This window comes from Mastigoproctus giganteus, chromosome 13 (assembly GCF_048544385.1).
Source record: "Mastigoproctus giganteus isolate SK-2022 chromosome 13, ASM4854438v1, whole genome shotgun sequence".
In the NCBI taxonomy this organism is placed as follows: domain Eukaryota; kingdom Metazoa; phylum Arthropoda; class Arachnida; order Uropygi; family Thelyphonidae; genus Mastigoproctus; species Mastigoproctus giganteus.
Genome location: NC_143587.1, coordinates 35,745,094 through 35,770,830, shown reverse-complemented (window position 1 = coordinate 35,770,830; position 25,737 = coordinate 35,745,094). Strand labels below are relative to the sequence as shown.

The 25,737-nt window shown below is 38.1% G+C and overlaps 1 protein-coding gene across 1 annotated transcript in view; it reads left to right on the top strand.

Annotated features, from left to right (window-relative positions):
• LOC150075966 (disco-interacting protein 2-like) overlaps positions 1-25,737 on the top strand; it is a 579,017-nt gene that overhangs the window by 459,151 nt on the left and 94,129 nt on the right. The window contains exons 24-26 of the mRNA XM_090387840.1: positions 171-255; positions 366-464; positions 14,232-14,364. Of these exons, the coding sequence (XP_090243966.1) occupies positions 171-255; positions 366-464; positions 14,232-14,364 (317 nt within the window). The remainder of the gene's footprint in view (positions 1-170; positions 256-365; positions 465-14,231; positions 14,365-25,737) is intronic.

Below are 25,737 nucleotides of genomic sequence, written 5' to 3'. Positions count from 1 at the left end.
ACTTACAGTTAATTGCCATTGTTGCCAAATTTATGAAAAATAATTAAAGTAATATAAATAAATATGCACAATTTTAAGTGTAATTAACGTGATGTTTGTAAACATTAGTGATTTTTGTCAAAATCAAGTCCAAAGAGCAGGGAGTATAAATAAGCATTTGTATATTTTAGGATAGCTGTATTTTCTATTAAAGTTCTAAGAGATGAAAGAATTTGTGTTATAGCAGAGCAAAGGCCTGATTGTACAGAAGAAGAGGTAATTTGTTGTTTGGTTCTTTTCAGCTTTTATTATTTATACATCTATAAACTTGCTTGAATAGATATTTTATTTGGCATTGTTATTAAAGAAATGCTTTTATCTTATAGAGTTTTCAGTGGATGAGTAGAGTACTTCAAGCGGTGGACAGCATTCATCAAGTGGGCATTTACTGCCTTGCACTGGTGCCTCCAAACTACCTGCCAAAGGTGAGTTTTAATTGTATTGTTTATCTTCCAATGGAAGATTTTCAGGAAAACATTATTTTTGTTTGATCACATTTTCTGTAGTACATGATGCATGTAAAACTTGAAAAGACTAGCTGAACTAATAGACTGCTTATTACGCGAAATGAAAATTTTATTCTGTGCTAGACGGATGCAAAAAAGCATTAGCATTAGTAGAGGTATATGATGCAAGAAAGCAAACTTATGCAACATCAGCCAAAAAAAAAAAACCACACACACACACACACCCATTTCACCCCTCCGTTCGTTCTAAAGTACCTGTCCAGCTCAGCCTTAAATTTATTTAGGCTATCAACTTCCACAACAAAGGATGAAAGTCTATTCCACCAAACAACCACCCGCTGACTAAAGGCAAACTTTCGCACATCAATCCTACATCTGTCTTTCCTCAATTTGAATTTATGCCCTCTAAAATGATTATTCTGAGCAAGAGGAAGAATTCCATCAGCATTGAGCATGCTCAAACCATTCAAGGCTTTATACACCTCAATCAGATCACCTCTCAGGTGCCTAGTCTCCAGACACTGTTATTTGCAAAACTTAAGCCTTTCTTCATAAGAGCAACCCTTTCTTCTATTCAATAATCTTGTTGCCCTTCTCTGTACTCGTTCCAATAGCTCTACACCCTTCTCAAAATGAGGCCTACAGACCTGTATACAGTACTCAAGGTGTGGCCTGACCATTGCCTTATAAAAAGGGATAATCACCTCCTTATCCCTGCTAGAAAAATTCCTGTATATCATTGACAAGACACTATGAGCTACTCTTGCAGACCGTCTGCACTACTCAGAAAACTTCATATCTGCCTGCACAATTACCCTCAGATCCTTTTCATTCTCTACCACCGTCAGTGTAGTACAACAGAGTTGATACGTCACTCTGGGGTTGCTGCTTACCATATGTAGTACTTTATATTTGTCAATGTTAAACTTCATTTGCCACCTCTCAGCCCATCTGCTCAACTTTTCTAGATCCTGTTGCAGCAGCATACTGTCATTAGTGTCCTTAACCCTGCCAACCTTTGTATCGTCTGCAAAGTTGGACAGCTTGATATACCATCATCAATATCATTTATAAATACAGAAAACAACAATGGACCCAATACTGAACCCTGAGGGACTCCACTAATAACATTAGTCCACAATGAGCAATGTCCATTGATTACCACTCTCTGTCTTCTCCCACTCAACCATCCCTTTATCCATAGCAGCAATTTGCCTCCAATGCCACACTGCTCCAATTTGTGCAGCAGTCTTCTGTGTGCAACAGTATCAAAAGCCTTTCTAAGATCCAAATATATGATATCAAAGTTATTCCCTCATCCAATTCCTTTGTGACCACATCATAGTATCTAATCAAATTGGTCAGGCAAGTCTTTCCCTTTAAAAAACCATGCTGTGTCCGAGCTATAACTGAAGTCTTGTCTAGATGATCCTCCAGTGCTTTTTTAACCAGTGCCTCCATTAATTTTCCTGGAACAGAAGTTAAACTAACAGGTCTATAATGATCCTCCTTTGTGAATTGGGGTCACATTTGCACATCTCCAGTCCATGGGTACCTCCCCTGAGTCCAAAGAAGCTCTCATAATTATGGCTAAGGGTTTGCTTACTTCATCAATTTGTTGAAGATAAACAATTTGTTGAAGATAAACAATTTGTTGAAGATAAACATAAACAGTCCTTGAATGGGTTGAGCACGATGAATTCTGATGGGATCCTTCCACTTGTTCAGATTACGAAACTAAGGGGGCATAAATTCAAATTAAGAAAAGACATGTAGAATAGATGTGTGGAAATTTGCCTTTAGCAAGCGGGTGGTTAATTGCTGGAACAAACTTCCATCTGTCGTTGTGGAAGTTGATAGGTTAAATAAATTTAAGGAGGAACTGGACAGGCATTTGGAGGGAATGGCGTGGTTTTTTTTTTTTTTTTTTGGCTGATGCTGCATAAGCTCATACATTTGCTTTCTTGCATCACATGCCACTACTACTACTAATTTCTCTTCCACTTTCCTCTCAGTTATTACAAAATCATCAAGCTCACTGCCAGAGTTTAACTCACCTCTGGCATTCCCCTCCCTGAATAACTCCTCATGGGCAAATGTAGATGCAAAATACTCATTTAGTTTGATAGCCATCTGAGCAGGATCATCAACAGTTGAACCATCAATATCCAGTGGGCCAATCTGATTCATCCCTTTCCTTCTGGAGTTTACATAGGCAAAGAAATCTTTGTTGTTTTTCTTTGCATCCTTTGCCAAGGATTTCTCATAATCTGCCTTTGCCTGCCTAATCTCCTTTGTGACTTGGTTAGACCAGCTTATATCTATCATAAGCTTCCATGTCACCCATTAATTTATATGTATCTCATGCATTTTTCGTCTCTGCAACATGTCTCATTAGTTCATCTGACATCCATTTAGGCCTATACCTTGAACAATATTTCTTTGTTGGCATGTATAGCCTAGAAGCTTTGAAGATTAATTCTTTGAATGCTTCCCATTTAGAATTTGTTGTTGGTAACATAATCAGTTGGTCCCACCGTATAGAATTTAAATACTGTCTCAGACCACTGTAGTCACCTTTACGAAACAAAAACCCTTCCCTTTACCCCTAATGGTAGTTAACCCTTTGAGTAAATCCTACTTCAGCACACTGTGATCCCTGCGACCTAGTGGTTCCTTTATCTGCAGATTCTTAATGCATGAAGAATCACTACATAATCAGATCAAGAGTATTACTCCCTCTAGTTGCCTCCCGAACATGCTGATGTAGAAAATAATCATCCAATAAATCCACAAAAGCCTTGTTAGTGTGTGAGTGACCAACCCACAAATTCCAGTCAATATCTGGTAAATTAAAATCCCCCATTATAAGACTCTCTGATTTACTGGGCCACTCTATTTCCCTGTACAGTTCCTTATTATACTCATCAGAGTCATTAGGCCTATAACACACTCCTACTCTCAATTTTGATCTCCTAATGCTTATGTCACACCAAACTGACTCGACACTGCACTGTCCAGCAATGTCGACTGGTTTCACTTCCTTGGATTTTGTGTTTCTTAACTAATAGTATAACCCCTCCTCCCTTCCTATCTTGTCTATCCTTCGTGTACACATTGTACTCCCCAAATTCCAGTTCTGCATTCCTTATATCTGTGTGACACCACGTCTCTGATATCCCTCTGATGTTCTGAGCAATACCTCAAATTCATCAAATTTATTTACCAAACTCCTAGCATTGGTGTATGTACATGCAAGTATACATGCACCTCTTCCTATTCTTAGCTACCCTAACACAACCCATGTGTATACTTTTGCCGCAATGACTCCCAGCAGTCTCTAAAATACCCTGCATCTTGTTTTCTAGGCTGCTGCTCATTCCAATAGAAGCAGCGCAAGAATCACTTTCACCTCTGCCAGTGGCTACTGTTAATCTGAAATAAGATTAGTGTAAATCCAGTAAATTATGAATACTTTAATTTACTGAAATAAATCTTTAATTATGAATACTTTAATATTACTCAAGAGTATTACTCCCTCTAGTTGCCTCCTGAACATAGTTTAATTCATAATTAAAGATATTTACTGGATTTCCCTTATCTTATTTCATTGTGCCATGGATCCCAGTACAACAGGCCCATTTATACTTATACTGTTAATCTATTAGTCCTTGTATCCCCCCCCCCACTAGCAGTTTTCCAAACCACCTAACACTGCCTCGATAGCATCAGCAAATATTCTTGCACCCTTTCTATTTAGGCGTATCCCATCCCTGTAGAAGCAATCTCTCCTGTTAACAAGTACAGACCAGGCTGTAAAAAATTCTACTCCTTGAGCCCTGCATAATCTTTCCAGGGCCGAATTGATCGACAAGGCTCTCATCATATACTCCCTCCTATCGTGTCTGGGCAGAATTGCAGACACTTTCAAATTCAACCCTAATTCACTGCTTTTATTTCAACAAGTGACTTGTACTTGTTAAGTAATTCTGCCAGTCTCCTACTCTTAATATCATTAGTGCCAACGTGTACAACAATATCACCCTTCGTGCTCTTAAAAGATGATATCTGCTCTAGAACGTCATCAACCTTTGCCCCTGGCAGACATACTCTGGTCCTGTTCCACCTATCCTTTTTACATAGCATGTTCCCTGTTTCCCTGACAATAGAGTCACCTACAACTACTAGTTCCTGTTGGACCAGCACATTCTACCTTGGGGTTTGCCGCTGTGTTGCGTGATGATCAAGTGCAAGCTCTGGCATTGATGTGAGCAGCTGAGAGCTTGATGGGCCCCTGAATTTAGATCCTTCGAGGGCATCCACCCTGTCCTTCATTCTCTCATATAGGCCCATAACAACGCTGAGTTGTCACCTCATTTCCTCACACTCCTTACATTGCGCGCACACAAAGACATCCTTGGCAATATCATGTCTCTTACCTGATTGCTCCACAAATATCAAGCAAGCAGTGCATTTTAAAAGGCTGTGATTCAGAGTGCAACTGCCCCCCTCAGTTCTCCTCTGAGCCACAACACTCCACTTAGCTTGAGCCTTTTGCTTTGCTGCTCTGGTCTGAGTCATGATTCCGATTCAGTTTCAATAAAATTTCAATTTCAGTACAAAATTTTAACCCAAAACTTGTATCCCAAAGCAGTTGTAACACTATATATCTATATATTTTTTTTTTTAGTGTCAAGTATTATCTTCGAGTTTCTTTATATAAGTTCCATATCAAGTTATGTATTAATTAATTATGTTACGTTCGTAAAATCTAAGTCATTATATGTATTTAATTAAAAGTACAATTTAATTGACAATGAAGTTCAACAAGATTAATAAATTTACTGATTAATTGATAATATTATATACTATACTATACTAAGCTAACGCTATCTAGTTCGGAATATAACCTTGTATAGTATGACAATGGTGGCAAGTTACGCACGGTAAATCTATGGACACTTAAATATTAATTAACTTCCAAAATCTCGCTGTCTCAATTCAGAATAAATCAAGGATCTTGCCTAGGTCTATAAGCTACTTACAGAAAATAATTTAATATAACAATTGGTCAATAAAGCAGCTAACTATAGGTAAAAACTTCTGGTTCGCCAGCTCTGCAAAATCTGTAAAACATGTGGACTGGACACCCTTACCGATACTAAGTAATAACTTACAAAATGTCTGTCTACGTTAAAATTTAAACTAAGTATCGTAACTTGGAATATAGAGCTACTCTAGAAAATAAATTAATATGCCAATCCAAGCCAATTTAAGTTAATAAAACAGAAAAAACTTCTCTATGTTCCTGAGCCGTAAAGACTTTGCCTGCACAAGGCTACTCTTGTCCTTAAAGTTTTGGGGACGAGAGTAAATATTTTTAATTTGGTTTTGGAAGTTCTTCAGTGCCTATTTAAAACTGGAGCTGAAACTAAAAGAACTTGCACACTCAAGTTAATAATGTCTGTTTTCTGTAGCCATCTGGTATATAATAATAAATTTTTCACTTTAACACATTAGCTGCTGTGAGATGCAACAGTCATGTCTTAGCATTTTTGATTCAATAGGCCTTTGGAACCTGCTTCCCATGTCATATACTATTTATTTGTTCAAATTCTGAGCCGGCAGGCAGTTCTCACTGTGTACTGTCATTCAGCAGTTTCAAATAGGTGTCTGAGAAACTGAAATTATATTTGAGTTTCTCAGACCACCTATTTGAAGTGTTAACTTATCCCTTCAGATTTTATATTATTTTCTTCTCTCAAACAGAAAAAAAAAACTAGCCTTAGAACATGCTTTCTCTCTCTCTCTCTCTCTCTCTCTCACACACACACACACACACACACACACACACACACACACACACACACACACACACACACACACACACACACACACTATACCTGACATCTTATTGCTTGAGTTGTTATGACTAACTCAGCATGAACTTCTCCATGTTGCTTTGGTAGCTTCAAGACTGGAAATATGGAAAATTTCCTGACAAATTTTAAAAAATGTATCAGAACATATCCAGGCAGTAGAAGAATTTGAAATACAGATTATCGATTTGCGGTGTGATCTGATGGTGTGACTTGTTTATATATATATAATCTTTATTGTATACAAAAGTGGTATATACAATACACCCTTCACAGCAGCAGTGCCAGGGGTTTTTCATTGGCTGGTGGACAACAGTCTTGGGGGGACAGGGTCTGCTTTGAGGTTTGGGCTCATCCCCCAGAGCCAACAACAGAAAGTGTCAGATTATTTACAGAATATTTTTCTTTTGACATTATTTACAATGTATTAATAAAGATATTCATATCTATATTTATATTAATATTTACATTCATAAAGGTATTCATATCTATATTTATATTAATATTTATATTCATAAAGATATTCATATATTCTTGACTTTATTCACAACACATTTACAGAGAAGGGCAACAAGATTGGTGATGGGAATGAAGGGATCCTCTTACCAAGAGAGGCTTAAGTTCTGCAAATTGCAGTGGCTGGAGACTAGGCACCTGCGCGGTGATCTGATTGAGGTGTACAAGACCTTGAATGGGTTGAGCATGTTGAATTCTGATCAGATCCTTCCACTTTTTCAGATTACAAACCTAGGGGGGGGCATAAATTCAAATTAAGAAAAGACAGATGTAGAATAGATGTGCAGAAATTTGCCTTTAGCTAGCGGGTGGTTAATTGCTGGAACAAACTTTCATCTGTCGTTGTGGAAGTTGATAGGTTGAATAAATTTAAGGAGGAACTGGACAGGCATTTGGAGGGAATGGTGAGTTTTTTTTTTTTTTTTTTTTTTTTTTTTGGCTGATGCTGCATAAGCTCATACACTTGCTTTCTTGCATCACGTGCCACTACTACTTCTACTACTACTACTACATTCATAAAGACATCATACTTTGAACATTATTTACAATATATTGGGCATTATTATGCTGCCCATATCAATGTGTAGTTTGCCTGGCCAAGGTCAGGCTTTTAAGGATTTGTCTTCAGTACTCCGATCCTTCGCAAACCTGCAGAAGTCGCTGTTAATTGATTGGATTGTGGGGAGCATCTCCCTGGGGAGAAAACAGTCACTAAGGGCTAATCTGTTTTAGTGGGCATGGGAGCTGACCTCAGTCCAGGTAGTGCGATTCTCCAGCTGCACAGTTCCCAAATGCTTGGCTCCGAGACCATTCCAGTTGTCATTTTGGAAGTGAGAACAAGCCGTTTTTACGATACAAGATCTGGAAGTCGGGAAAAATTTAGTGAGATCACCATCGCAGTTGTCCTTTGCTGGAGTGGACAATGATGTTTATGCGTGATCCAACGAAGGAGCCAGTATTTGCACTTGATGTTGGTAGGGACTGTGTGAGGCATATAATACGACAGAGTATACTGAGGTGTATACGTACCGTTGAGTTGCATCAAGATCCCTAACGTGGACCAGTTGTTTGGTGGTCCAGTGCATTTAACAGAATTTTGAAGCTCAGTTTATGTTAATGTTGAAGCTCAGTTTATAATCGAAGATGACTCCCAAGTCCATATGCATCTTGACCACTGGAAAGGGAATGCCACCTAGAGAAGCTTGGATTTCAGTGGGTTGGCACTTCAGAGAAAAGACAATTTGAGCTGATTTGGCTGTATTAATCAGGAGGCCAAATTGATGGAGATAGGATCCTAAGTCGTGTAACTTTTCATTGATCTTTTTATTGATATTGGAGATATGTTCGCTGGGGTTAATCTGAGTATATATCTTAATATCATTGGCAATAATAACTGTAGTGAATAATGCTCTGGAGAGGATTCTGGCTTGGGGAACTCCCGCAGTGATCTTTCTCCATATTGTGTGTTGATCCGTTTTAAGAAGAATGGTTCTGTCAGAGATAAACCATGAAACTTAAATAAATTTTGTTGTTACCTAATGGTCTTTGGTGTAATTACACTGCAGTTCTGCATATGTGTTTTGATGTTATGCTTATCATTTAGATATGTTTAAATGTAAGAGCTTTTTGTCTGCATTAATACAAACAACTATTTGTTATAACAGAAGTTAACAATAACTTCTGTTATAACAAAGAAATAGTGAAGGGTGATGTGGTATTGCAATTACATATACAGGGTGTTTCAAAAATGATGGTCAATAATTTAAAGGTGAAAAGTACAAACTAAAATAAGCAAAAAAGTCCAAGTGAACATTGGGCAACAAATGAACCGTTTTCAAGATAATGCACATTTTATTTTAAGATCTGCCACTGACTATGGGAGCACTAGTTAAGCAAAAAGCTGTGATTCCTTTGTTAAGGGTGGTTTTATTAAACATAAAATAATACATTTTTAATTTTTGGTTTTAACACCACAGGATTTTACAGATGTTACATGTTACAGGATGTTACAAAAAGTGTTGAAAATGCTGTACTTGCATCCTTACGCAGCTTTGTAGTCTTCTTTGCATTGTGTTGTGAATCCTCTCATGCATTCCTGGGTCATTTTTGATTTGCTGAAAGTCTCCTTCAACCTGCCTTTGCAATTCCTCAACTATGTTAATGTCAGAAGTGGACACCAAGCTTTGTGCATGACCCCAGATACAAAAATTCAAGATTTAAGTCTGGTGATCTGGGAGGCCACATAACAGGCCCACCTGTACCTATCCACCATTGACCATATCTTCTAGTTAGATACCGAGTCACAACTTGAGCAAAATGTGCTGGTGCACCATCATGCATAAACCACATGTTCTGGCGTTGCCGAAGTGGAATATTATCATCATCAAGGAGATCTAGAAGAACATTCTGCAGGAATGTTCATCCAGTCCTTGGTCATTCAGCCACCATCGAACTGCTGTTTGCAAATCATTGTCCCCCTAGATGTTCTTTCAGCTTGCTGAAGATGTGATAGTCACAAGGCGAAAGATCGGGACTGTATGGTGATGTTGCCATACCTCCCATCTAAAACTTTGGAGCAAGTGTCGTGTTGTGCGTGCATTTTGTGGCATGACTTTGTCCTGAATGAGAACAAGACCATCCAATTAGATGGTCTCCTAGTAGTTCTACCCAGACATTCAATGAGAAACGTTGCTGATGACGTGACTCTTGAATTGCATTAGGATTTTCGTCTGACCAAACATGACAGTTATGAAAATTAAAAATACCACCATGAGTAAACCCAGCTTCATCAGTGAACAAAATGTTGTTTAAAAATTGGGTGTTCAGGACACACTGTTGTTACATCCACTTGCTGAGCTCTTGTACATGCTGGATATGGTAGGGGTAGGCTGTATGGCAAGAAGGAACTCATACGATTTTCCAAGGTACAGGACTCAGGGTGCAAATTGGGAAACTTTTGAGAACAGGCTGTGCGCAGAAGCCACTGCTGATAACATTGAGAGAATTGGGCAACTGCCGGCAATGGAGCAGGTGGGAGCCGTAGACGACCTAATAAGGTTGGTCTGTGATGCCTCTCTCGCAAAGAAAAAGAGAAAACAGAATCATGTGCCCTGGTGGTCTCAGGATCTCACAAATCTGAGAAATGAACTGAAAAGTGCTCGGTGTAACTATCAGCATGCCAAGAGAAATAATAGGGCAAGGGTTGAGGTGGACCGTCTGGGCGACCTTTACAAGCTGGCCAGGCGAACCTACTTTAATCAAATTTATAGAGAAAAGAAGAATGCTTGGGAACAACTGGTTAAATCGACTCTAAAGGATGAACTGTGGGGACTTGCTTACAAAATTGTGGCGGAGAAATTGCACCCTGGTGAGATCTTTTCGTCTATCGTGGCTGATGGGCAAGAGACTCTTTCTTGGACAGAGTCGATGAATGCAATACTGGATGGCATTATTTGCCAAGACATTTGTGTACCAGAGAGTACGGAACAAACAAATTTAAGGATGGAGCACTTGATGTATTTTGGATTAACTGATGAGGACCCGTTTACTAATCATGAAATTGGCGCAGCTATTGACTCTTTGAAGGATAACAAATGTCCAGGCTTAGATTTACTTGAAGTTGCAATATTAAAAAGAATCTGGACAATCAAACCACAACTAATTCTTAATCTTCTTAATTCCTGTTTGGCTGACGGGCATTTTCCAACTCCCTGGAAGCAAGCTAATCTTAAAATTCTGGTTAAAAATCCTAACAAACCCCTCAATGTTCCATCCACCTATCGTCCTATTGCATTACTACCAGTGCTAGGCAAGGTTTTAGAAAAGGTTATTGTAACTAGATTTATGAAATATTATAAGGCTAAAAATCTACAAGTAAACACTCATTTTGGCTTTACAAAAGGCTGTTCAACTGTTGATGCTATAAAGTTTGTAATGGATTCGGTCTCGAATGCGGATTCTAAGTATATCCTCTGCCTTTTTGTGGACTTCAAAGGGGCCTTTGACACCTTATGGTGGCAAAGTGTCCTGGCGAGTTTCCGGGAGGCCGAGGTGTCTGCTCCCCTTTATCGTCTAGTTTCTGATTATTTCCATGGTCGTAGCCTAGTGGTGTATTCTGGTGTCTGTTCGCTTACTCGTGCTGTTACTCGGGGTTGCCCTCAGGGATCAGTCCTAGGACCGGTCTGCTGGAATGTGGTTCTTGATGGGTGGCTTGGGGTACAGCACGACAAAATTTTGAAGGCAGCATATGCAGATGACTTGACCATATTGGTTTTTGGAGAGTCTCGTAGGGAACTTGAAGAACGTGCGAACGAAATCTTGGGAGACCTTGATGGTTGGTGTAGTATGCACAAACTACAGATTTCTATTGACAAAACTAAACAAATGCTTTTGAAAGGTTATTTGAACCTGAATAGACCCCCCAGTATAAAAATTAATAATCAATCCATTAAAATTGTAAGAACGTATAAATATCTTGGAATAACGATGGACGATAGATTTAGTTTCGTAGCACACGCAAAAAATATACTGAACAAAATAAAAGTCTTAACTGGTAAAATCATTAGAATAACTAAAAATGTCTGGGGAATTAAACCCGCAACTTTAAAGTTATACTACGAGTGTATTTTTATACCAATAATTTGTTATGCTGCAGGTGCATGGGGTTATCGTGTTAATAACTGTTTAGTCTTGAAGTATTTGACTCAAGCACAACGTTTCTTTCTTCTTGCAATCACAAGAAATTGCAGAACAGTGTCAACAATGGCACTCCAAGTACTGAGTGGAAAACTTCCCATTCAATATGAAGTTATTTATCACTACTTACAATATTATCGTCGGAAAGCTCTGCCTGCAAGGGTGAGCAACTATTCAATTAATTTAGACATACCAACTAAGGATGATAATTGTAGAATTAGAAGAGAGTTTGTTAATAGTTGGCAATTAACTTGGTCCAATGCAGAAGTTGGTAGAGTTACTTTTAGATACCTTCCCAACATATTAGAATTTACCAAGCAACGGTTGGCCTGGTTCTGCCCAGGTCTGAATGTATCTTTTCTTCTAACAGGGCATGGCAGCTTGAACTCCAAATTGTTCTCTCTGGGGTTGGCTGCCTCTCCATTATGTAAGTGTGGTGCTCCTGAGACCATGGAGCATTTAATATTTAACTGCTATCTCTATACAGACTTAAGAAATAATCTACAGCTTCTTACAGAAGTGTACAATGAAGATGACCTACCATGTTTTGTCAATGATAAAGAAAATTTCCTAGCTTTTTGTAATTTTGCGGATAAATTGTTTGCACATAGGAAGAGACTAATTGGAGTCGATCTGTAAACAGTGATGCCAAGTAATCCAGAATCTGTGTTCAAGGACAAGAACTTTTTTTTTTCCTTAAAATATGTTTTCTGTAAATAAGTCCTTAGTTCTCTTTTCTTAAGTAACTATGTTGATTCCGCGATGGTAATGATGTTGTGTTTTGTAGATTATTTGCCATAAATATAAAATTGGATTTAGTAGAATTAACAGAGAGGTTATCTGTTGGTTGTGTTAGTGATCTTGAGCAGTGTGGTTTCTGTCAAAATGTGACTTGTAAAGCCTACCACGATATTAATAGCAATTTTGTGTACAGTGGAAAAGCTGGCTGTGCATGTTGTAAATATATGATATTGAATTGTAAAACGCTGACAGGGTGCTACTTATGTTTGTTCATGGATAGCGCCTCGTTTTTGCCTTCTGAGTTTAACAGTGAAATCTGGTAGTGTCGGTTCAGATAATCATAGCACCAGCCAGAACAAAAAAAAAAAAAAAAAGTTGAGGTAAAGTGGTTGAGTCCTGTAAAACGACTAAACAAATGTGTCTGGTTGCTGTGGCCTAATACTTTTCAAATGGTGTTAATGTAATGAAGTGTTATTCATAGTTTTGGTTGTGTGATTAAGTCCCCCAGGAGTGGTGATCGTACTCACTTAGCTAATAGTAAACATTGTATATAGTTTTTTTTTTTTTTTTTTTTATTATTATTTATACAAATTTGTATATATATATATATATATATATACATATATATATATATATATATATATATATAAATATATATTTTTTTTTTACTCTATCCACTATTGTAAACTTCTCTCTTCTATTTCAAGTGAGGTCTATCTGCCCCTTGTCTTCTATGCAACCTCCCCATACCTCAATTCTTATCTCCACTTCCTTTCCCTTGGGGCTCCCAGGCTTGCCTGATAGCCCCAGTAAGAGTCTCAACTAGAAAGTGAACTTGGCGCGCCTCCTCGTGGCCAAGGTTGGGAGTCAGAGGGCAGGGGACCAGGTGTCCCCTGCCCCCTGGCTGCAAAGTCGCCAGTGCCGGCACTCAACACTCATCATAACAAGACACATACTTACACACCTACATACATACACTTGCCGGCCTTCACCTTTTCAGATGCTACAGTGGCATATAGGGGAAACCCTGGAGACCGCAAATGAAACAAACACACCTTGACCTATTCTTTCAAACACCCTTTCCTCAATATCAGGTGTTATACTTCTGGGCCTACCTGCTCATACTCCATTTGCGAAGCACCCATGTTCTCTAAGGTGTTGATGTACCCTGATGAATGTGCACCTGTTGGGCTGCCTTTGGTAGGGAAATGCTTCTTGGTACAAGCGTGCAGCTTCGAGTGCACTGCCGTTGGCTTTACCAGACATGAAGTGCATGTCCGCATACTCTTCGTTGCTGTAACCTCTTTCCATGTTGACTATCCTTTGACAAGTACTAGTATGCCTGCTACATCTCAGAGCATTGAGAGTGGGGAAAGGGAGAGAATGAGCATAACCTAACCTAAACAAACAAGTCAGTGGTGGATCCCAACTCTGTACAGTTCACCTTGTCAGTGATGGATCCCAACTAGAAATGTGCAATATCTCGAAAATGATTCACTTAAGGACCCATGTTTACTAGGCTTTTTTGCATATTGTAGTCTGTACAGTTCACCTTTAAATTATTGACCATCACTTTTGAAACACCCTGTATATAGCCATTGGTTCTAAGGTGTTGCTGACCTAAAATGAAAATTACATTACATCTAATCATTATAATATTCCAATTATAATTTTTCTTTAAAATTTTCCAGTAGAAAAATTTTGTCAAACTTGAACATGATGCATTAGCTGAATGCAACATCAATTAGTTAAGAAAAGAGTAAAATCTTTACCCTCAACACTTTTCCTTTTTTAACTCTGAAATTAAAAGAATATTGTTTAGTGTATCTTATTTTGTTTTAGGTCTTTGCCATTTATAATATTTTATATTCTTTTCAATTTTACCCTTTTATAGACTCCACTGGGAGGAATACATCTTTCAGAAACAAAACAAAGGTATCTTGAAGGAAGCCTCCATCCCTCAAATGTGCTTATGTGTCCACATACTTGTGTCACTAATTTGCCAAAACCTAGAGAAGTTCATCCTGGTATGTATGTGAGTTTGAGTTTTCTTAATTTTACATATGGCTGCATATTAGGTAGCTTTTATGTTTGTTTTCAAAATATTTCTTAATAAAATTTACATTTATCAAGTTATCAGTATGGTTTTAATTAGCGTATAAACACATGCTGTTGACATATGTAGTACATATGGAAAATCATCTTAAAAAGTGCCACTGATGTCATTCACTAGTTGAATCAGCTCTCAATGAAGTTAGAAAAAATATTAATGAATTACAGTGATTACTAAAGGGAACTGCTCTTCTTGGACTAATGTAATTAGTGCAATCTTCCCCAGGATTTAGTGCTGGGCCTGTTCTTGTTTTCAATGTTTATTAATGATATTGATATGTTTTGCACATTGATATTTATTGATACGAGGATAATTCAAAAAAATAAGTTACACTTGACCATTGTAGCCCAAGAGATATTTATTGAGGTATGTAACATTATGCAATAGAAAGCACATACCCTGTGCCACTTTTCTATATAGTCACCGAGTTGTGTAAACATTTCTTGGAATGTGTGACTAAACGTTCGATTCCCTGATGATTGAAATCCACTCCTTGGTCATTCAGCCACCATCGAACTGCTGTTTGCAAATCATTGTCCCCCTAGATGTTCTTTCAGCTTGCTGAAGATGTGATAGTCACAAGGCGACAGATCGGGACTGTATGGTGGATGTTGCCATACCTCCCATCTAAAACTTTGGAGCAAGTGTCGTGTTGTGTGTGCATTTTGTGGCGTGGCTTTGTCCTGAACGAGAACAACACCTTTGCTTAACTTCACTATGGCGGGACGCGACATTGCATTTTCCCCATACACCGCTGTTATTTCAAGATGAATCTCTGAACAATTCAAATGTTTTGCTCACAAAACACGTACTGTTCCGCTTACCTCGAACTTGGAGTAACATTCTTCTCCAAGATAATGGCACATCGATGGCTGACATGCCATTATGAATGCTTGCTCCTACACAACTGTTACCGCCATGTCAACGAAACTCACCTACCAGGGAGCGCACAATGTGAACACATTTGTTGCGCAATTATACCAAGAGATGGCAGCAGGTGTAACTTAGTTTTTGAATGCCCCCCTCATATCTTTTGTGGATGATACAAAGGTTGGTAGGGTTTTAAATTATAGTAATCAGGATATGCCACTGCAACAAGATCTAGAAAAATTAGGCAAACAGGCTGAGAAGTGGCAATTTGAAGCTTAACATTGACAAATACAAGATACTGCATATGAGTTGCAGTAATCCCTGAATAACATACCATCTGTGTAGTGATGCACTCAGTGTGGAACAGAAAAGACCTAGGGGTAATTATGTAGTCAGACCTGAAGTTATTTGGAATTTTGTCAGCAGGGATAAGGAGGGGATTATCCCCTTATATAAGGCAATGGTTAAGCCACATCTTGAGTACTGCATTCAGGTCTAGAAGCTTCATTTTAGAAAGGATGTGTAATTGTTGAAATGGGTGCTGAGAAGAGCAATAAGATTAATGAGGGTAACAAAAGGGTACTCTTAAGAAGAAAGATGTCAATTCTGCAAATCATCTGGAATGCCAGGCACCTGGAGGAGATTTCATTGGTTGTTTAAGGCTTTGAAAGGGGAACAGGTATCCTGTGTGTTATCAGACACTTAGCCTAAAACACTGATGGATCCAATATCTCTCTATTACAGAAGATTTAGGAGAAGTCCGGTTGGCCTGCCTCCCTAAAATCCACTCACGCACACCTTCTCAATGGTAAGCCCTGTTACGTCACTTAGATCTTGTTGCAGTGGCAGCAAACATATTATGTTCACTGCCACTAACAGAACAATAACAGAACATGGGGTATTATGATTTTACAAAATCATAATACCCCACATATTATGATTTTTAAGAAAATATATGAGAGTGCTACCTCCTTTATTAGACTAGACAAAGACAGTAGAAAATTTAAAATCGAGAAAGGAGTTCGACAAGGAGACACAATATCTCTGAAGCTGTTTACTGCTGCCCTTGAGGAAGCTTTCAGAAGATTAGACTGGTCGCAGAAAGGAGTCAATGTGAACGGAGAGTACCTAAACCATTTACGATTTGCAGATGACATTGTGGTCATAAGCCACGATCCCAAAGAATTAGAGGAAAATCTTAATCAGTTATGCACAGTTAGTAAGGATTTAGGACTAAAGATGAATATGGCTAAAACAAAAGTAATGATGAACAAGTATACCACAGAAAGGGAAATAATGATTGAAGGAGCAGTAATTGAAAAGGTGGAGTCATATACTTACCTAGGACAAATTATTAGCTGTAATAACGATAAATGGCTGGAAGTCAAGAGAAGAATAAATTTTGGATGGATAGCATTCAGGAAATATAGTCACCTACTGAAGAGCAATATCCTAGTTTGTCTGAAACGTAAAATGAACCAATGTATACTCCCCACCATGACTTATGGAAGTGAAACTTGGGCACTCACCAAAAGAATAGAAGAGAAGCGAAGAATGGAACGAATTATATTGGGAATCAGACTGTTAGATAAGAAGAGAAACACATGGATTAGGCAGCAAACTCAAGTAAAGGACATTCTTATCAAAACTAAAGAACTAAAATGGTCTTGGGCAGGACACATAGCTCGAAGACATGATGACAGATGGACTAAGAAAACAACAGAATGGTACCCAAGAGGAGCTAGAAGAAAACCTGGAAGACAAAGGTGGAGATGGATAGATGAAATTCATGAGTTTGTGGGTAGTAAATGGATGGCCAGTGCTAAAAACAGAAGGAACTGGAAAGTTGCTGGAGAGGCCTTCATCCTGCAGATTGAAAATGGCTGATGATGATGATGAAGCTAAATGTTGATAGCAACCTTACTCTTGCGCAGACAACACATATAGGAGGCATAAATTTAAATTGAGGGAGGATGGTTACAGATGGTTAGAGAGAAGTCTACTGTTATTAATTTCTCAATTGAGTACCACCACCTAGACAGCACCATTTTGAACCTATGTGGCCTGCCATCGGTAGTCAGGTAGACACCTAGAGGTATAAGAGTTGATGACTCAGTTGTCACTTATTTTCACAATATGAGAGATGTCAAAAGGTGGATTTCATAGACTAAAAAAAAATTTATAGTGTAAATCCTCAAACAGCAATATCATAATATTAGAAATTCTTCTCATATTGTGAAATTTTCAACAATGTGAGATGTTATAATAATGTGTAACACGGAAACTTCAGTTTGTCTTAAAATATAATTAAGTAGCTATGATGCAATTGTCCTAAATAATTAACTCGTAGTTTGAATTTTTTGTAGTTTATAGCTTCCTGCCCTAAAACTTTATTAATGTAGGAAGAATTAGACAAATTATTTGAGGGGATGTACAGGTGATATATGAGAAGTAGGGTTTTTTTTTTTTTTTTTTGCTGATTCTGTATAAGCTTGCTTCCTTGCATCAATTGCCACTTTAATACTAACACTATTTTCTTGAGCAGAAGTTCTCAAAACTTTCAGGTTTATGAAACCCTACTCTCTTTCATATACAGAAGATTTCAAGGACCTTCACAGTTATTATTGTTATTATTATTATTATTAGCCATATGGTGCAAGGAAGCTTATGCTGCACCAGCCAAAAAAAAAAAAAATTCTGAATTACCCTGAGAGAGAGAGAGAGAGAGAGAGTCAGAAATAAAAGGGAATCACCAAGAAAGAGAAGAATGATATCCAGCACAGGACCCTGTTCAAAGGATTTGAAAAAGTTCATGGCCTGATAGTATGAAGGGTTTATTTGAGGAATCTGGTAACATGTTACTTTTCAACATAATCCCTCTGGAGTCAATAAACTTTTGCTACTGATGTTGTAATGGATGCAAGCTAGGTATTTTTTCAAATACTCATGCTGTGCAGTCATGGCAGTGACAGACTTGTGAGCAGGCATGTTGTCCTGCTGGAACAAGGATCCTTTTCTGAGTTTTCTGCAGTGTTTGTCTTTGATGTTTTCCTTTTCTGACAATACTCCTTTTCTGAGTTTTCTGCTGTGCTTGATATTTTCATGGAAATGCCTCATAAGGTCTGGATAATATGCCCCTGTGATTGTCTGACCTTTCTTGGAGGAAATCCATTAGCAATAACCCATCAGCATCCCAAACACCGATGCCATCACCTTGCCAGCAGAAGGACTTGGCTTGGCTTTCTTTGGAGGGAGAGAAGAGCCATGTTTCCACTGTTTGGATGCTCCTCTGTCTCTGGCTGAAAATGATGGACCCACTTCTCATTCATGGTCACAAACCATGCAAGGAACTTTGCTGGATCTGCTTGAAAATTACAGTGGTACCTTGGATTACGAGTAACTTGGTATGCGAGTGTTTTGCAAGACGAGCAAAAATTTTTAGTAAATTTTAACTTGATAAACGAGCAGGGTCTTGCAATACGAGTACAGTCAGTCCTCGTATAACACGTGTTTACACTACACGAATTCGATCATACACGATTTATAAATACGGGAACGATATCTTATATAACACGAACCGAATTCGCTTATGCAAGTTTTGCCTGTGTTTACAAGAAATGGCAGTCGAACGTAGAATCACCCCAACCGAACGCAACCCGATAGGAATGAAGAGAAGATTTTGAAAATGTATTTATGGTTTTTTTATATCAGTGAAGGGGAAACACATTTCACCATAATAACGTGAAAACCAACAATTCTAGCCAGTATAATCGCAAATGCAATTAGATCGAGTTTACTACCAGTTTATAACAGATTCCACTAGCGGGAGCGCAACTGGAAATTGTTTTTATTGTTTTATGGTAGTAACCCCTAGAAATGTGCTTTAGTAAAATGTGAGGTGTTAATAGTGTATCTCTGCCTTTACGGTGTTGTTTATTCAGTTGCTACACGCGCGCAGCTTTGTTTATGTGCATCAAGTGGGCCTCCTCATTTTGTAATAGTGCGAGCGATGAATCTGATTTCCGTGAAATCCTCAAAAGGAGGCAAAAGCAAGTGTCATTGGAAAGATTCCTTGTTAAAGTCGCACAAAAAGAAAAAGTCAACAGATAGCAGTGATTCCGTTAGAGAAAGTGAAAGTCGTCCTACCCGATAATTAATAAATTCGATTGCTTTATGTATATTAAATTTAAATATTAAAAATATAAAAAAAGGTATGTATTTTGTATTAATCATTTTTACAGTATATGAATATTTTTGAGTTTTGGAACAAATCATCTGGGTTTCCATTATTTCTTATGGGGAAATTCGCTTTGATATACGAGTGCTTTGGATTACGAGCACGTTTCCAGAACGAATTATGCTCGCAAACCAAGGTACCACTGTATGCAAAACTTCACTCGCTTGACAACTGTGCATTTTTGTTCTGCTGTCAACAACTTTGGGACCTATCATGCTGACACCCCCTTTTCATAGCAAGAACCTCTTTAATTATGTGGTACACATGTTAAGATGATATGCCCAAGACACTGGCAATGTACTGAACTGTCACTCATCACCAGATCATGCACACTGTCAACAACTTCTAGAGTGATGAGTTTTGCAGGTCTTCCATGGCATGGGTCATCTTCCAGGCTCTCCCTCCCTCCTTTAAATTCCGCTTCTCACTTCTTAATCATGGAATAGGAAAGAGACATCCTTCCCAGCATTGTAACTATATCTTCATAAATTGTCTTTGGCATTAGTCCATTTTTTCCCAAATATTGGATGACTGCATGGCGATTGATTTTGTCCATCTTTCCTCATTCACACAACCTTGTTGGCTTCGGGACCTGTAATTAAAGTTGTTTTTGAAACTGCATGAAATTTGGTGGGTTACCTCTTGAAGTGTTAAGTCCAATAATTTTTAATACTACTCTCTTGAAGTGTTAAGTCCAATAATTTTTAATACTACTCTCTTGAAGTGTTAAGTCCAATAATTTTTAATACTACTCTTTCATACTTAGGCCACAAACTCTCTTCGGACCCCACTTGTATGGAATAATAAAACAGACAGTTTTATAACAGACAAAAATTTAGATATTATTATGGTATATATTTTGCATTATTAAAGTTTTAAAAATGTTGATATATAAATTACAGGTTTCTTTATTATTCAAATATAAATTGTTTGAAAAAAAAAATGTACATGCTTAGTCAATTATTTTTTGCTAAGACTGGTGCTACATATGTACTGCATTTATGTATGAAATGTGAAATCTTCTTAATTTTAGATACTAAATAATCCATAAGAAGTTAAAATTACTGTAAAACAATTTGTTTGCAATATATTGCTAAAACAAAGAAAATTTATTAAAATTTAGCTAACTGAATTTACAAAAGGAATTTAAAATTCATATTTTCATTCTGATATACTAAACACATAGGTATTATTGTTATTACTGTGAAGAAAAACACTTCTCTGTGTGAAAACATTGAGCTGATCTAAGGCAGAGTGCAGAGGCAGACAGGATCAAAAATTCTTACCGGGGAAAACTTTTAGCCACCTCATACTAGGGTTTATGGCCAAAATCACACTGGCCTTCATAAGTCTCTGGCTTCCAGCCCACCGGGGTTTTCTCGGTAAGTCTTATGGCCAGTCAGCCTCTGGCAGAGTGAGTGGAGGAATCCTACTTCCTCTGCACTAGATCAGTTAGGGCAAAGGAAGTACAGGGTTGTTAAAAATAAAGTATCCCTTTGTTATATCCTATGTAGAGGGGTCTGTAGTGAGTTCTAAGGCTCATACTGAAGAGAAATTTGGACAACAGGTACAATAAAGAATGCGCTTGCCATTTATTGGGAAGAAAAAAAAATTAGTTACAAAATTTGTCACTATGGTGCTCTGTCACTGTATGGCGGGTAACTATCTTAGTTACGATTATGCAAATAATGTAAGTTATTTGTGTAATCGCAACTAAGATAGTTACCCGCCATACTGTGACACAGCATTTATGCAAATAACTTACATTATTTGCATAATCGTAAGTTATTGCCACAGCACCACTACTCAGTTCTACTGTACTGTATAAAAGCAAAGCAGTCTCTTCAGAATCGTACATGTTTGCCTGCATTACAGCAGCAATGCCAACAGCGTTGCAGGAAAAGATGCTATTAGTGAAGCTGTACTATCAGAACATCAAAAATGCAGCTGCAGCTATCAGAGAATTCCGGCATCAGAAGCACATAAGGCATGGATCTATGACTGTGTAGTCTGCAAAATGAGTGTGAAATTTGAAGCGACAGGACATCTTGGTGTTCAACCAGGTAGAGGTTGAAAACGAGTGGACATCCCCTTGTGTTGGAGACGTGGCTATGGCTGTCGTGGATTTATCTGATTTTTGATTTTGATTTGATTTTTGTGGCGCAAAAATTAGATTTATCAAGTCAATCTCTATGTGGTAGCGCAAGTGTGCCAGCTGTTTCTTGTGAAGTGGACATGTTGTATTTCACTGTAAGGCTAGTAATGCATCAGGTGTTGCGGTACTATCCTTACAAGATGCACATGCTACAGCAGCTAAAGCATGGTGATGCAGATATTCATTTCACATACGCACTTCAGTTTCTGGTGCGAATGACAGTGGATATCACTTGGCCATGAAACATTCTTTGGAGTGATGAAGCCCACTTCCAGTGATGAAGCCCAGTGATGAAGTGAATACGCACAAATGTCACATTTGGACAACAGAAAACCCTCGAGTTATCCAGGAGGTCCCGTTTCATTCTCCAAAAGTGACAATGTGGTGTGGATTTACGGCCACATTCATGATTGGGCCATATTTTTTTGAACAGGTAACACCGACGGATCCCTCACCTGTTCCATCATTGGACAGCGATATTGTGAAATGTTGGCAAATTTCGCAAAACCAGAGCTGCAACAATGTGGGTGCCTTCAAGATATCATATTCATGCAAGATGGTGCACCACCCCCACATCCACCATTGTGTTCAAAGATTGCGAAGGCAACACTTTAAAGACGAACTGGTCATCAGCCGTTGTTTCCAGACATCTTGGCCACCCTGATCACCGGACCTCACCCCCATGTGACTTCTGGTTGTCGGGTTTTTTGAAGAACCAGGTATATCGTGATGGATGTCAAACTCTTCAAAATGTCAAAATAGCCAGCACATGATGCATTAGACATCATGTGCTGGCTATTCCAGTTTACATGTTACGTTCTGCTGTAGAAAATGCTGTTCTTTGAATGGAAACTGTTGTTGACCAAAATGGAGGACATTGAACAATTGTAGTGCTGTTCAAGTGATTTGTATTGCCACAGCACCATATAGTGACAAATTTTGTAACTAATTTTTTCCCCCAGTAAATGGCGAGCATATTTATTGTACCTGTTGTCCAAATTTCTCTTCAGCACGAGCCTTAGAACTTGCTTCAGAGATCTCTACATAGGGATACTTTAATTTTAACAACCCTCTATTTTGTACAGTCCTGATTGAAGAGGTCTTTAAGAATTCCTTTAGTTTCTGATGGGACTTGAACCCAGATCTCTCCCAACAAGTGACAAAACTACTATTCTGTCATAGAGGACTGCAGAATTTTTTTTCCCCTATCATTGTTAAGCATTTCAGTTTAAACTGTTACAGTGCCATATGTTATAATTTTTCCTCGAAACTTGCTTGATGGCAAAACCACAAAACTCAAATTAGAACATAACATCTAGTTTGGTATAGTTGTTGCTATCACAGGGAGACTGTTTGGCAGACTGGTAAGAGGCAGAATTTATAGTTTTGTCTGTTAGTAATTAGTACATTCAAGCCAAATAGAAATATAAACATATAAAGTGCTATCTTCAATGCAGTGCACAAGACTGCATTTACAATATGAAGAAATAGAAAAAAAAATGACCATTTAAAATCCTGTGATTATGTGTATGCTCATATTCACACATGCATACAGGCACATATATACAAATACAGCAATACCTCGCTTAGCATGTCTTCAAACAGCACGGGTTTTGCTATAACACGGTTTTCAGTTAAATTTAAAGTCAGAAATTTACTGTTCATATTACAACTCATTCAATAGTCTAGACACATACTCTACATATATGCTGCAATGCCAACTCTATTAGCATTAGTAGAGGCATATGATGCAAGAAAGCAAGCTTATGCAGCATCAGCCAAAAAAAAAAAAAAAAAACCACTTCCACTTCACCCCTCCATTCATTCAAAATACCTGTCCAGCTGAGCCTTAAATTTATTTATGCTATCCAACTCCACAACAGGGGATGGAAGTCTGTTCAACCAACCAACTACCCGCTGTCTAAAGGCAAATTTCCGCACATCCATCCTACATCTGTCTTTCCTCAATTTGAATTTATACCCTCTCAGGTGATTATTCTGAGCAAGAGGAAGAATCCCATCAGCATTGAGCATGCTCAAACCATTCAAGGCTTTATACACCTCAATCAGATCACCTCACAGGTGCTTAGTCTCCAGACACTGTAATTTGCAAAACTTAAACCTCTCTTCGTAAGAGCAACCCTTTGTTCCATTCACTAATCTTGTTGCCCTTCTCTGTACTCGTTCCAGCAGCTCTACATCCTTCTTGAAATGAGGCCTCCAGACCTGTATACAGTACTCAAGGTGTGGCCTAACCATTGCTTTATACAAGGGAATAATCACCTCCTTATCCCTGCTAGAAAAATTCCTGTATATCATTGACAAGACACCATGAGCTACTCTTGCAGCCCATCTGCACTGCTCAGAGAACTTCATATCTGCCTGCACAATTACCCCCAGGTCGTTTTCATTCTCTACCATTGTCAGTGTAGTACCACAGAGTTGATATGTTGCTTTGGGGTTGCTGTTTCCCATATATAGTACTTTACATTTGTCAATGTTAAACTTCATTTGCCACCTCTCAGCCCATCTGCTCAACCTTTCCAGATCCTGTTGCAGCAGCATAGCGTCAGTAGTGTCATTAACCCTGCCAACGTTTGTATCGTCTGAAAACTTGGACATTAAGCTTGATATACCATCATTTATAAATACAGAAAACAATAATGGACCTAACACTGAACCATGAGGGACTCCACCAATAACATTAGTCCACGATGAGCAGTGTCCATTGATTACCACTCTCTGTCTTCTCCCCTCAACCACCCCTTTATCTGTAGCAGCAATTTGCCTCCAATGCCACACTGCTCCAATTTGAGCATCAGTCTTCCATGTGCAACAGTATCAAAAGCCTTTCTAAGATCCAAGTATATAATATCAAAGTTATTCCCTGCATCCAGTTCTTTTGTGACTGCATCATAAACTGCACATGTGCATGTCTCACATCACATGTGCCAATAGCTCACCTCAAGGTGCATTATGGCCTTAGTAGCCCTTGCACCTATAAATCAAACCAACAACAACAGCTCCCCTCAGGCAGTCAGCAGAAATGTGCAACAGTGTTCAGTATTCTTAATTCCATCCTGATGAGATGATGTGATAGCTTTTCAAACTTTTCATTTCACAGTTTATTTTTTACCCCTTTAAATGTGAAATGATGAGTCAAAAAAGGAAAAGTAATGAAAGCGATTGAGTTACTAAACGTAAATGGCTTACATTAGAAAAAAAAACTTGATGTTATCATGTGCCACGAAGATGGTGCTTTGTATGCTAAAATCGCGCAGGAAAATGGAATGAATGAAGCCTCAGTGCGAACGATTATTCGAAAGAAATATCAGTGTAAAGAGCAGGATATTTCTGCAGCATGTTACATGACGAAAGTGATAACTGTTCAAAGAAGTTCGCTGTTTATTAATATGGAATGTTTTTTTTTTTTTTTTTAATATGGATAGAAGGTTGTAATTAAAGTTCAGACAATTGCCGAAGACATTGTGAAGATCGAAAAAACACTTTGAATGCTACCAATATATGTGAATGCATGGACTCACATGCAAATGACTTAGATGATGCAGCTCTCCTTGAAATTAACAGCAAACTCCACATGAAGAAGAGGAAAACAATTCTGAAGCTGAAAAAAAATTTTCACCAGAAGAATTAGAGAAAGTTTTTCGGGGAGGGGGGGAGTTGATGGCCTGTGAAGCAATTATGAATGGAGTTCCGAATGTTGAATGTGGCATCAAGATATGGCAAATTTTACAAGGCGAGATGTGATGCTACAAAGACTTTGAGAAAAAAAGAAGAGATAACTCCACCAGACTTTATCATTGAAATACCTAAATAAACAATAAAACTTTTTTCTCATCTCTCATTATGTTAATTTTCATTAATAAAATTTTTTCAATATTTTTTATTTCAAATCCATTTAATTGTCTATCAAGTGCAAATTGTTTATAGATTTATTATAATTTCTTTATCTGGTACACATTCAATTAAAACCTATTATATCATCATCAACCATTATCATTCCA